The sequence below is a fragment of the Salvelinus namaycush genome, chromosome 31, assembly GCF_016432855.1.
Source record: "Salvelinus namaycush isolate Seneca chromosome 31, SaNama_1.0, whole genome shotgun sequence".
In the NCBI taxonomy this organism is placed as follows: domain Eukaryota; kingdom Metazoa; phylum Chordata; class Actinopteri; order Salmoniformes; family Salmonidae; genus Salvelinus; species Salvelinus namaycush.
The window spans coordinates 47,010,224-47,023,011 of NC_052337.1; the positions used below are offsets into that span (position 1 = coordinate 47,010,224).

Genomic DNA, 12,788 nt, shown 5'->3' on the forward strand with positions numbered 1-12,788 from the left:
TTGTTAAGGCATCTAGAAGTGTAAGTGACCTAAAACACAAAATATTCATTAATATGCTGTAATGTGCAAACATTTAGCAGCAAACCTGCTCACACCAATCCCTTGTAATTACAGTAAAATATTGTGAAATACAAACCCCTCCCGTCAATGAATTTCATCCATTCCGTTTACGGTAGCATCTGCTTTTTTATAGTATAATAGTAAATTTTACGGTATTGTAGTGTGTCAATACAAAGTACTTTCTCTGATGCCGTATTTATATTACAGTAGATGTACTGGAATCACAGTATACACACTGTAACCTTGTACCAGGCTCAATTGCTACTGCATATAGAGCCTGGTACCATTGTGCTTCAAAGTGGAACTTGAAAGGGGTGTGTTTAAAATTGAGGGAGCGAGCCTGCTACAGTTGTATTAGATGGGTCTTTGAAAAATGGCAAAAATTGTCAATCAAAATAAATGCTCTATCACATTGACCATATTATTTTTGGGAAGCCCATTTGATTCTGAGTTCGGACATATAAAGTTTAAATGTCAAAATTATTTCTAAGATGTGTACTTTCAGTTTTTCCAAACTCACTTTCTGTGATGCTCGTGCTTTGAAGTCAACAATGTAGGGGGGAGGTACTAAGGGACAAGCTAGATGGTGATACACAGAGGTCAGCCAATTAAAACCAGCGGTTGTTTCGTCCGCTCCTGCCATAGGCTTTCAGTAAAGTTCATTCTGAGGCGCTGTGAAACCAGACGGTTTGACAGAGAGAGACAAGATTACACAGCATGTGGGTTTTCGTGTGTACCTTACAAACAGCCCAACAAATCCATCCCCTCCTGTATGTAGGTGGCAGAATAGAGGCTCACCCTAATCTAAAAACAACACAGCTGACAAGGACCACTGCTCGCCTCCTCAGGACCAAGCAGAAAAGGAACGTTTGTTTGAATGCACAGATTTTTAAGTCATCATAGATACACTACATCGCCAAAAGTATGTGGACACCCTTCAAATTAGTGGATTCGGCTATTTCAATCACACCCGTTGCTGACAGATGTATACAATTTAGCACACAGCCATGCAATCTCCATACACAAACATTGCCAGTAGAATGGCCCATACTGAAGAGCTGTGACTTTCAACGTGGCACTGTCATAGGATGCAATTTTCCATCAAATCAGTTTGGCAAATTTCTGCCATGCTAGAGCTGCCCCGGTCAACTGTAAATGCTGTGAAGTGGAAATAGCAACAACGGCTCAGCCATGAAGTGGTAGGCCACATACGCTCACAGAATGGGACCCCGAGCGCTGAAGCGAGTAAAAATTGTCTGTCCTCGGGTTGCAACACTCACTACCGAGTTACAAACTGCCTCTGGAAGCAACGTCAGCACAATAACTGTTCGTCAAGAGTTTCATGAAATGGATTTCCATGGCCAGGCAGCTGCACACAAGCCTAAGATCACCATGCACAATGCCAAGCGTTGGCTGGAGTGGTGTAAAGCTCGCCACCATTGGACTCTGGAGCAGTGGAAACGCGTTCTCTAGAGAAGTGGTTCCCAAACTTTTTATAGTCCCGTACCCCTTCAAACATTCAACCTCCAGCTGCGTAACCCCTCTAGCACCAGGGTCAGCGCACTCTCAAATGTTGTTTTTTGCACTCATTGTAACCTGCCACACTATACGATACATTTATTAAACATAAGAATGAGTGAGTTTTTGTCACAACCCGTCTCGTGGGAAGTGACAAAGAGCTCTTATAAGACCAGGGCACAAGTAATAATATAATAATAATCAATAATTTAGCTATTTTTTTAGCCATCTTACATATAATGCCTTATTTGTTCATCAAAAATTGTGAATAACTCACCACAGGTTAATGAGAAGGGTGTGCTTGAAAGGATGCACATAACTCTGCAATGTTGTATTGGAGCGTGTCAGTCTTAAATAACTTTCCACACAGAGTCTGTGCCTGTATTTAGTTTTCCTGCTAGTGAGAATCCTGAGAATCCACTCTCACATAGGTACTTGATTGCAAAGGGCATCAGTGTCTTAACAGCGCGATTTGGCAAGGCAAGAAACTCTGAGCGCACCCCTATCCAGAAATATGGCAGTGGCTTCCGATTTTAAATTCAATTTACACAGAACCGCTTGTTGCAATTTCGATGAGTCTCTCTTGTCCAGATATCGGTAAGTGGACTGGAGGCAGGGCATGAAAGGGTTAACCAATCCAGTTGTTTGTGTCGTCTGTTTCGGGAAAGTACCTGCGTAACCCAGCCCAACATTTGACATTGTCTGTAAGCTTGAATTCATTTGTACACAAAAAAATCATACAGTGATGGAAAGACCTGTGTGTTGTCCTTGTTAATGCAGACAAAAGAGAGCTCCAATTTCTTAATCATAGCCTCAATTTCGTCCCGCACATTGAATATAGTTGCGGAGAGTCCCTGTAATCCTAGATTCAGATCATTCAGGCAGGAAAAAACATCACCCAGATAGGCCAGTCGTGTGAGAAACTCGTCATCATGCAAGCGGTCAGACAAGTGAACATGATGGTGAGTAAAGATAAGCTCGTCTCTCAATTAAAAGAAACGTGTCAATACTTTGCCCCTTGATAACCAGCGCATGTATGTATGTTGTAAAAGCGTTACATGGTTGCTGCCCATATCATTGCATAATGCAGAAAATACAAGAGAGTTTAGGGGCCATGCTTTAACAAAGTTAACCATTTTCACTGTAGTGGCCTCTCGGTGGATGCTGCAGTGTACCCAAGTGGCGTCGGGAGCAACTGCTTGCACGCGCGTTACCACTCCACTATGTCTCCCTGTCATGGCTTTTGCGCCATCAGTACAGATGCCAACACATCTTGACTACCAAAGTCCATTTGATGTCACAAAGCTGTCCAGTACTTTAAAAATATCCTCTCATGTTGTCCTGGTTTCCAATGGTTTGCAGAAGAGGATATCTTCCTTAATTGACCCCCCATAAATGTAACGGACATATACCAGGTGCTGTGCCAGGCCCGCCACGTCTGTTGACTCATCCTGCTGTAACGCATATAATTCACTGGCTTGTATGCGAAGCAGTTATTGTTTCAAAACATCTTCTGCTATGTCACTGATGTGTTGTGAAACAGTGTTGTTTGATGAAGATATTGTCTGTATAGGTTTTTCCCCCAGCATTGTCCCAGCCATTTCTGCGGTAGCAGGAAGAATTAAGTCCTCCACAATAGTATGGGGCTTGCCTGTCCTAGCCACTCGGTAGCTCACCATATAAAATGCTTCTAACCCCTTCTTATTAATGGTATCTGTTTCTTTTATACGTCTTACTACTCAAAAGTCATCTTTATTATATCTCAAAAAACTCCCGTGGCTTATTTTTCAAATTGTCATGTTTTGTTTCTAAATGTCTGCGCAAGAGTGAAGGTTTCCCGCGAGAGAGTAACGGTTCATGTGATTGGATGTTAATTATTTGACAAGGCTACATGTATTGGACATTGTGTTGTTATTTCACTGAACACTAGATGGTTTAATTTTATTTTTGGCAGTGAAACGAGGCTACTCAGGCAAGGAAAAAAAACTCACCTAAATGTATAGCCCCTTTGGAAAATATAAATGTACTGTTTTTAAATGTGAATCACATTTTGTTTGGCGTACCCCCGACGGCATTGCGCATACCCCTGGGGGTACTCGTACCCCAGTTTGGGAATACCTGCTCTAGAGTGATGAATCCCGCTTCACCACCTGTCAGTCCGAGGGATGAATATGCAAGAAGAACACTACCTGCCTGAATACATAGTGCCAACTGTAAAGTTTGGTGGATGAGAAATAATGGTCTGGCGCTGTTTTTCATGGTTAGGGCTAGGCCCATTAGTTCCAGTGAAGGGAATCATTAATGCTACAGCATACAAGACAATTCTGTGCTTCCAACTTTCTGGCAACAGTTTGGGGAAGGCTATTTCCTGTTTCAGCATGACAATGCCCCTGTTCACAAACAGAGGTCCATACAGAAATGGTTTGTCGAGTTCGCTGTGGAAGAACTTGACTGGCCTGCACAGTGCCCTGGCCTCAACCCCATTGCACAACTTTGGGATGAATTGGAACGCCGACTGCGAGCCAGGCCTAATCGCCCAACATCAGTGCCCAACATCAGTAATGCTCTTGTAGCTGAATGGAAGCAAGTCCCGGCAGCAATGTGGAAGGCCTTCTAAGAAGAGTGGAGGCTGTTATAGCAGCAAAGGGGGGACCAACTCCATGCCCATGATTTTGGAATGAGATGTTCGAAGAGCAGTTGTCCATATACTTATGGTCATGTAGTGTAGGAGCGACTGCTAAATGACTAAAATGTGAATACAACTTCAGACACTTAACCTTTTGTTTGGTCTTCTTTCAGGTTTTACAATTTTATTTAATTCCCATACCTGTTTCAGACATGCTTGAAAAGTTTCAAGACAGGAAAGACAGCAGACGGTTTAAAGTCCTTTCCTACATACTGTATCCCTGTCAGTCCTTAAAGAGAGAGTCCTTGCAAGGTTATGATGGTTTATGGGTTAATCAAATGGTGCCTGACTTTTATATAGGATGATATGTATGACCAGTCTGAGTGGATAATATGAATGGAAGTCAGCCATCAATCATGTTGAAACAGTTTCCTGGTTACCTGCTGATTGCAAAGGGAATCCTTTGGGGCTTGACTCGTGCATGAATATGAGGAGACTCTGTCAGCTGCACTAAAGCCTCTGGGAGAAAAAAAAAGAAGTATAAAAGGAAAAACCTGACCAGCACGTTGTCTCTGTCTCTCTCTCTCCCCCTGATGCAACAGACATGTTCCCCACAGTGCGTTAATCACATTCATGTGACGAGGGACTCGTGTAGCCAGCCACCACCATTACTTTCCCTATTCACTCTCACTGTGTGAATCCCCATCCATTTCCTACCCTCAATGACTGCTTGCCAATTGGCACCATAGTCTCTACATGCACTACTGTTGACCAGAGCAAGGTCATATGATATAGGTTGCCATGTGGGACACAGTCAATAAACCTTAATTTACACCCTTCCTAGCATAACTGGGAGGAATAGTTTGCCATGAGTTTTAATGTACAGTGGCAAGAAACAGAATGTGAACCCTTTGGAGTTAGCTGAATTTCTGCATACATTTGACATAACATTTGATCTGATCTTCATCTAAGTCACAACAATAGACAAACTCAGTGTGCTTAAACTAACACACAAATTATTGTAATTGTCTTGTCTATATTGAATACATCATTTAAACATTCACAGTGTAGGTTGGAAAAAGCATGTGAATCCCTAGGACATTGACTTCTCCAAAAGCTAATTGGAGTCAGGAGTCAACTAACCTGGAGTCGAATCAATGAGACGAGATTGGAGATTTTGGTTAGAGCTGCCCTGCCCCATTAAAAAAAAAAAAAAACACTCACAAAATTTGAGTTTGCTATTCACGAGAAACATTGCCTGATGTTAACCATGCCTCGAACAAAAGAGATCTCAGAAGACCTCAAATTAAGAATTGTTGCCTTGCATTAAGCTGGACAGGGTTACACAAGTATCTCTAAAAGTCAGTCCATGGTAAGACAAATTGTTTATAAATGGAGAAATTACAGCACTGTTGCTACTCTCCCTAGGAGTGGCCGTCCTGCAATGATGACTGCAAGAGCACAGTGCAGAATGCTCAATGAGGTTAAGAAGAATCCTAGAATGTCAGCTAAAGACTTACAGAAATCTCTGGAACATGCTAACATCTCTGTTGATGAGTCTACAACACGTAAAACACTAAACAAGAATGGTGGTCATGGGAGGACACCATGGAAGAAGCCACTGCTGTCCAGAAAAAACATTGCTGTCCAGAAAAAACATTGCTGCACATCTGAAGTTCGCAAAAGAGCACCTGGATGTTCCGCAGCGCTACTGGCAAAATATTCTGTGGACAGATGAAACTAAAGTTGAGTTTTTTTGGAAGGAACACACAACACTATGTGTGGAGAAAAAAGGCACAGCACACCAACATCCAAACCTCATCCCAACTGTAAACTATGGTGAAGGGAGCATCATGGTTTGGGGCTGTTTGCTGCCTCAGGGCCTGGACAGCTTGCTATCATCGCCGGAAAAATGTATTCCCAAGTTTATCAAGACATTTTGCAGGAGAATGTAAGGATATCTGTTCACCAATTGAAGTTCAACAGAAGTTGGGTGATGCAATAGGACAACAACCCAAAAGACAGAAGTAATCAACAACAGAATGGCTTGAACAGAAGAAAATGTGCCTTCTGGTGTGGCCCAGTCAGTCCTGACCTCAATCTGATTGAGATGCTGTGGCATGACCTCGAGAGCGGTTCACACCAGACATCCCAAGAATATTGCTGAACTGAAACAGTTTTGTAAAGAGGAATGGTCCAAAATTCCTCCTGACCATTGTGCAGGTCTGATCCGCAACTACAGAAAACATTTGGTTGAGGTTATTGCTGCCGAAGGGAGGGTCAACCTGTTATTAAATCCAAGGGTTCACATACTTTTTCCAACCTGCACTGTGAATGGTTACTCGGTGTGTTCAATAAAGACATGAAAAATTATAATTGTTTGTGTGTTATTAGTTTAAGTGTTTGTCTGTTGTGAAGATTGGATCAAATTTTATGACCAATTTATGCATAAATCCAGGTATTTCTAAAGGGTTCACATACTTTTTCTTCCCACTGTATGTAAAAACTCAATTAGTCACTGGAATGTCACGTTGTAAAGTTCTATGGTACTAAATCAAATCAAAATCAAATACATTTTTATTTGTCACACGTGCCGAATACAGTGGTGGTAAAAGTAACCAATTGTCATACTTGAGTAAAAGTAAAGATACCTTAATAGAAAATGAATCAAGAAAAAGCGAGTCACCCAGTAAAATACTACTTGAGTAGTCTAAAAGTATTTGGTTTTAAATATACTTAAGTACCAGAAGTAAATGTCATTTTTGAAATGTACTTAAGTATCGAAAGTAAAAGTGTAAATAATGTCTAAGTCCTTATATTAAGCAAACCAGACGACACCATTTTCTTTTTTTATATATTTACGGATAGCCAGGAGCATACTCCAACACTCCAACACAGCATTTGTGTTTAGTGAGTCCGTCAGGTCAGAGGTAGGAGAGATGCCAGGGATGTTCTCTTAAGTGCGTGAATTGGACTTTCTGTCCTGCTGAGCATTCAAAATGTAATTTGTACTTTTGGGTGTAAAGGAAAATGTATGGAGTTTCTTTAGGAATGTAGTAAAGTAAAAGTTGTCAAAAATATAAATAGTAAAGTACGGATACCCCCAAAAAACAACTTAAGTAGTACTTTAAAGTATTTTTAATTAAGTACTTTACACCACTGGGCGAATACAACCGTAAAATGCTTACTTACAAGCCCGTACTTCACAATACATTAGAACATAAGCTTCCTCGGTTTCAGAGCCGTCAGCAATAATCACAGTAAATTGTGTTTATGAATGCTTACATTACAATAAACACACACACATCATAAGGTACACAGTAAATCCTGTGTCCTTCCAATTGGAAGTTTAACTATCTTTCTGCTCTTATTCTGATAGCTTGTTCCGTTGTTACAACTCGTATTAAGGAATGGGTGATATGTAAAACTCTAACTACTGTGATACAGTCTGCTATTGTTCTTAAACAGCAGTGTCCTGTGCTGTCATCATGTCGTTAAGTAGTTTATTAATCCCTCAGTGTGTCGTTGCTCTCTAAACAGGGTCACCAAGGGACACTAGGTGAAAGTGGGCCATCTGGTGAACTTGGAAGACCGGTAAGTCACCATCCATTCATTCACCCACACTCACTCACACGATATATTGAATTAGCTATGGTCTTAGCATAGCTTACTTCACATAATATTAGCTCTAGGCTAATGTTTGCAGGGATGAGCTGTGTCATGAGATCTAATGTTAAACATTTATGTTTGATCCATTATGATCACAAATATAAAAGAATAGAATATGACTTTACCGTATGTCTTTAATGACATTTGACCCTGTTTGCTACAGTAGCTACTATATTGCAAGAACTGTAACATGTTACAGCAACTCTACAGCAAGTCTACAGCCTGTGTTGTTGAAGGGTTCTGAGGCTTATAGGACCTGGCTTCCCGCTGCTGGATTACCCTCCTGTCAGTCAAAACTCCAACACCTCCAACCAATTAGACGTACCCCCTGACCCTGTGATGTGTTTTGCCCCGGCCCTGTGCCGCCTCGCCGGGCTCACACAGTGCAGGGGTCCAGAGGAGAGCTCTAGAGGAGGCGGGGGGCCACAGAGGCACCAAAACAAACATAAACAGAGGGCCTCAGAGGAGCAAGATTCCTGAGCCAGCTCTTTAATTGGGCTGAGTGACATCTAACAACAAACCCCAGAGTGTGTTCCTGAGGTCAGACTGCACCCCAGGGTGGGCAAAAAGGGGCTTTGCGGTTATTCTAAACCTTTGTTTTATCTCTACCTCTCTCTTTCTCTCCCTCCCCCACTTCATTTTGTTGTACAGGGCCCCCCTGGATCTCGTGGGCCAATTGGTACCAGAGGACCCAAAGGCAGATGGGTACGAGATGGAATATTTCCTAATTTACTGCATGTTTCACACTCTTGCCCTTTTGGGACTGTGTAGAGAAGTAGCTACTGATGTAGGATCTGAATTTGATCACCCTGTTGAAGGAGAATTTTCCTGCAATGAAGGACATTTTAAACTTGTAGTATATTTGAGAATGAAAAAAGCTTCTTCTGAATTTTGTATTTTCCACTTTGAAATTTCAGACTTGATTTCCCTTATGAAAAATGTATCATATCAGCCCCTACAAAAATGTCCATAAATTATAACCCACATAATAACAACTCTTCAGCCTTTGGAGTAGGTGAGATGCTTACAGTTTGTCTAGTCTAGTCAGTCTGTCATAATTCACAAGCCTGTGAGTGGGTATGCATTTGTGCTAGTTAATGCATGTCTGTGTGTGCTTACACATTGTGTGAGCGTGCACATGTGTGTGTATGGATTTATCTTCACAGATTCTGTTCTAAACATGTGTCCACGCGCGCGCGCGCGTGTGTGTGTGTGTGGTGCTGGAGTCTTTATCGATATGTTGAGGTGGAGGAAAACATTTAGCTGTGTAATAAAATTATATGGAACTGCTTCTACACATTCTCGGGGTCAGAGGGACTGAGAACCAATCGAATAAAATGTATTTAAGGCCAGATTGTTCTTCAAGATAGCCAAGCATTCAGATGTCGAGACAGCAGGTGTGAAAGAGCGAGAGAAAGAGAGAGACCCTAGCATTTGTCATCTTCGTTGGAAGTCAAAGCTCATAGGCAGCTATTATTTGTTACCAATAAAAATATAACAATGAACAGTTAAAATGGGTTTCAGTGCAGCTAAATTGGATTTCTGAAAAATGGACTTGGCTGTTCCTGGTTATAGTCACAAGTAGTGGTCCTGGAGGATGATGGACACATTTTGTGAATTAGAGGGACAGGCCATGTTCTAACTTTAACCCCCCAGGGAGTGGTAACTAGGGGTTCACGAAGAGAACAACGAGATGTACCTTTCCACTGTTTACCCCAATAATAAGAGGTAAATGGGTTGATCTGTCGATCAGCTGCCTCATGGGGTCAAAAAGGGATCACGAAGAAGAAGAGCTCATGAATGACAATGATTATGGAGGTCATGAAGAGGAAGATGTTTATCGTGATGATGGAGAAAACGGTGAACAAGTAGGTTCATCTGTAAAAATGATGACAGAGACATACGCTCTCTTCTACCCAAGTAGCTGGACGCCGCTAACAAACTCAAAGGCTTTAAAGTCAGATGTCTATTTTGGTAATGTTATAAATAATAATAATGTTATGGCAGTAGGCGGAAAAGGCACGTGTAATACTTTCGATATGGTATCAAAGATGACAGACCAATAGTTATGTAGAGAAGATAAGGACCAAAACATATGTATTGATGAAGCAGGGGCTTGCCGACACCTGTCGCAAACAGGGTCGACATCAGGATAGACCTTTAGAAAGCCTGAGTTTAGTCCAGTGAGTGCGGTGTAGGATTTTGCATTGGATCAAACCATGTTTGGCACAAATAGAAGAGAAGTGGACACGGTACCGAATATCTTCCCATGTGTCACCAGTAAACTCGTCAACTTGATCATGTTCCCATACAGTTTTAAGAGCTGCGAATGAAGGATTGAGAGTACATTTGATCATAGCTATGAGAAATAATACCTTTTACTGTTGGGGATGGTGTGTAAAATGCATCAGCGGGAGGGCCCACGGGAATTGAGACGTCATTTCACGGACAAAGATATCTCAAGAAATGACTATTCGGAAGATGGAATTTAGCTGAGAGTTGTTGCAATGATGTAAACGTGCCGTCAATATACAAATCATTGAATGATTTGATGCCAAGGCTGAACCACATTTAGAAGGCTCCATCTACTAGGGATGGATGTAAAACGTGATTTCTGAGTAGCGGGGCCCTTAATGAATAGGATTGCAAACCAAAGTGACGTCTAAACTGGTTCCAGATCTTGAGAGTGGTTTTAACTAAAATGTTTTTGGTATAACTTGAACTACCACAATGGATAGGAGAATGTGCCAAAGCATCAAGTGAGGATGGCATACATGAGGAAGATTCTATCTTCATCCATGCTGGAATGATATGTGGGGTATCTGCACGAATTCAGTACTGGATTACACGGAAGTTGGCAGCCCAATAATAGAACTGGAAATTTGTAGGAACACCTTGCGGATCCTTGGATTTTTTTTATTCCAGATGAAGTGTGAGAATCCCATCGAGTTTGCATAAAAACGATTTAGGAATAAAAATAGGTATACATTGAAAAAGGTAGGACAATTTAGGAAGGGTATTCATTTTAACCAAATTATTTCGACCAGCTAATGATAGCGGGAGTAGTCACCATCGTTCAAAATCTTTCTCCAACATAGTAAGGAGAGGAGTAAAATGTTCCTTAAAAAGATCAAATTTGTCTGTGACATGTACCCCCAAGTATGTAAATTTGTTGAGAACGACTCTGAAAGGCAATGTGTGTAATCGGTATTTACGAGCTGACACATTTAGAGGGAAACACTTGCTCTTATTCAGATTTAACTTGTAACCAGAGACTAGGCCAAATGCATTAAGACCACAATGGGTAAGGATACATCAGGGTTTGAGATGTAGAGAAGCAGGTAATCAGCATAAAGTGAGAACCTCTGTTTGATGTCGCCTCTGAACACTCCCTTTATATGTAGGTTGGATCTAAATGCAATTGCAAGGGGCTCGATGGTGATGGCAAAAAGTAAGGGAGACATTTGACACCCCTGTCTAGTGCCTCTGAAGAGAGGGAAATAGGCTGAGTGGGTGTTTGTTCGGTCTGACAGATGCAAGTGGAGAAATGAACTTGATCCAAGCAATAGAATTTTTGCAGAGGCCACATTTTTCTAAGGTATGAAAAAGGTAGCCCCACTCCACTCTATCAAAAGCCTTCTCAGCATCTAGGAGATTAGAATCTCTGGGAGCTTTGAGATAGAGGAATTATACATAACATTAAAGAGTTGTCTGATATTTGAAAAATAATGTCTATTTTTTTATAGAACCTGTCTGGTCAGAGGAAATAACAGATGGTAAGACCGACTCCAAACGCATAGCTAATAGTTTAGCCAAGAGCTTAACATCCACATTGAGCAGTGAGATTGGGCAATAGGACCCGCAGAAGAGAGGGTCTTTTATTCCTTTTCAATATCAATGAAATGGAGGCCTGTGTTTAGGATGAAGGACAGTTAAAGTATAACAAAATGTATCAAGAGCAGAGGGGTCAGCAGATTGTTCTGAAGTGTATAAAGATGCATAGAAGTCCTTAAACTGGTTGAGGTTCTGGGGACACATTCCAAATTTTTTCAGTCTCCTGAGGGGGAAAGGAAAAGGCATTGTTGTGCCCTCTTCATGACTTTCTTGGTGTGTTTGGACCATAATAGTTTATTGGTGATGTGGACACCAAGGAACTTGTAGGCTGTCTCGTCGTTGTCGGTGATCAGGCCTACCACCATTGTGTCTTCAGCAAACTTAATGGTGTTGGAGTCATGCTTGTCCACGCAGTCGTGGGTGAACAGAGCACAGGAGGGGATTAAGAACACACCCATGAGGGGCCCCCGTGTAGAGGATTAGCGTTTGTTGTTGCCTATCCTTTCCACCTGGGGGCGGCCTGTCAGGAAGTCCAGGATCCAGTTGCAGAGGGAGGTGTTTAGTCCCAGGGTCCATAGTTTAGTGAAGAGCTTTGTGGGCACTCTGGAATTGAACTGAGGTGTAGTCAATTAACAGCATTCTCACATAGGTGGTCCAGGTGGGAAATGGCTGTGCAATTGAGATTGTGGATCTGTTGTGGCGGTATGTGAATCGGAGTGGGTCTAGGGTTTCTGGGATGATGGTGTTAATGTGAGCCATGACCAGCCTTTCAAAGCACTTCAAGGCTACCAACGTAAGTGCTATGGGGCGGTAGTCACTTAGGCAGGTTACCTTCGCTTTCTTGGGCACAGGGACTATGGTGGTCTGCTTGAAACACCGTTAGGTATTACAGACTCGGTCAGGGAGAAGTTGAAAATATCATTAAGGACACTTGTCAGTTGGTCCGCTCATGCTCGGAGTACACATCCTGGTAGTCCGTCTGGCCCGCTGCCTTGTGAATGTTGACCTGTTTAAAGGTCTTGCTCACATCGGCTACGGAGAGCATCATCAAAGAGTTGTCCGGAACAGCTGGTGCTCTCGT

General features: G+C 42.0%; 1 protein-coding gene across 1 annotated transcript in view; it reads left to right on the forward strand.

Annotated features, from left to right (window-relative positions):
- col27a1a (collagen, type XXVII, alpha 1a) overlaps positions 1–12,788 on the forward strand; it is a 209,378-nt gene that overhangs the window by 92,892 nt on the left and 103,698 nt on the right. Inside the window, exon 28 of the mRNA XM_038970195.1 lies at positions 8,525–8,578. Within this exon, the coding sequence (XP_038826123.1) occupies positions 8,525–8,578 (54 nt within the window). The remainder of the gene's footprint in view (positions 1–8,524; positions 8,579–12,788) is intronic.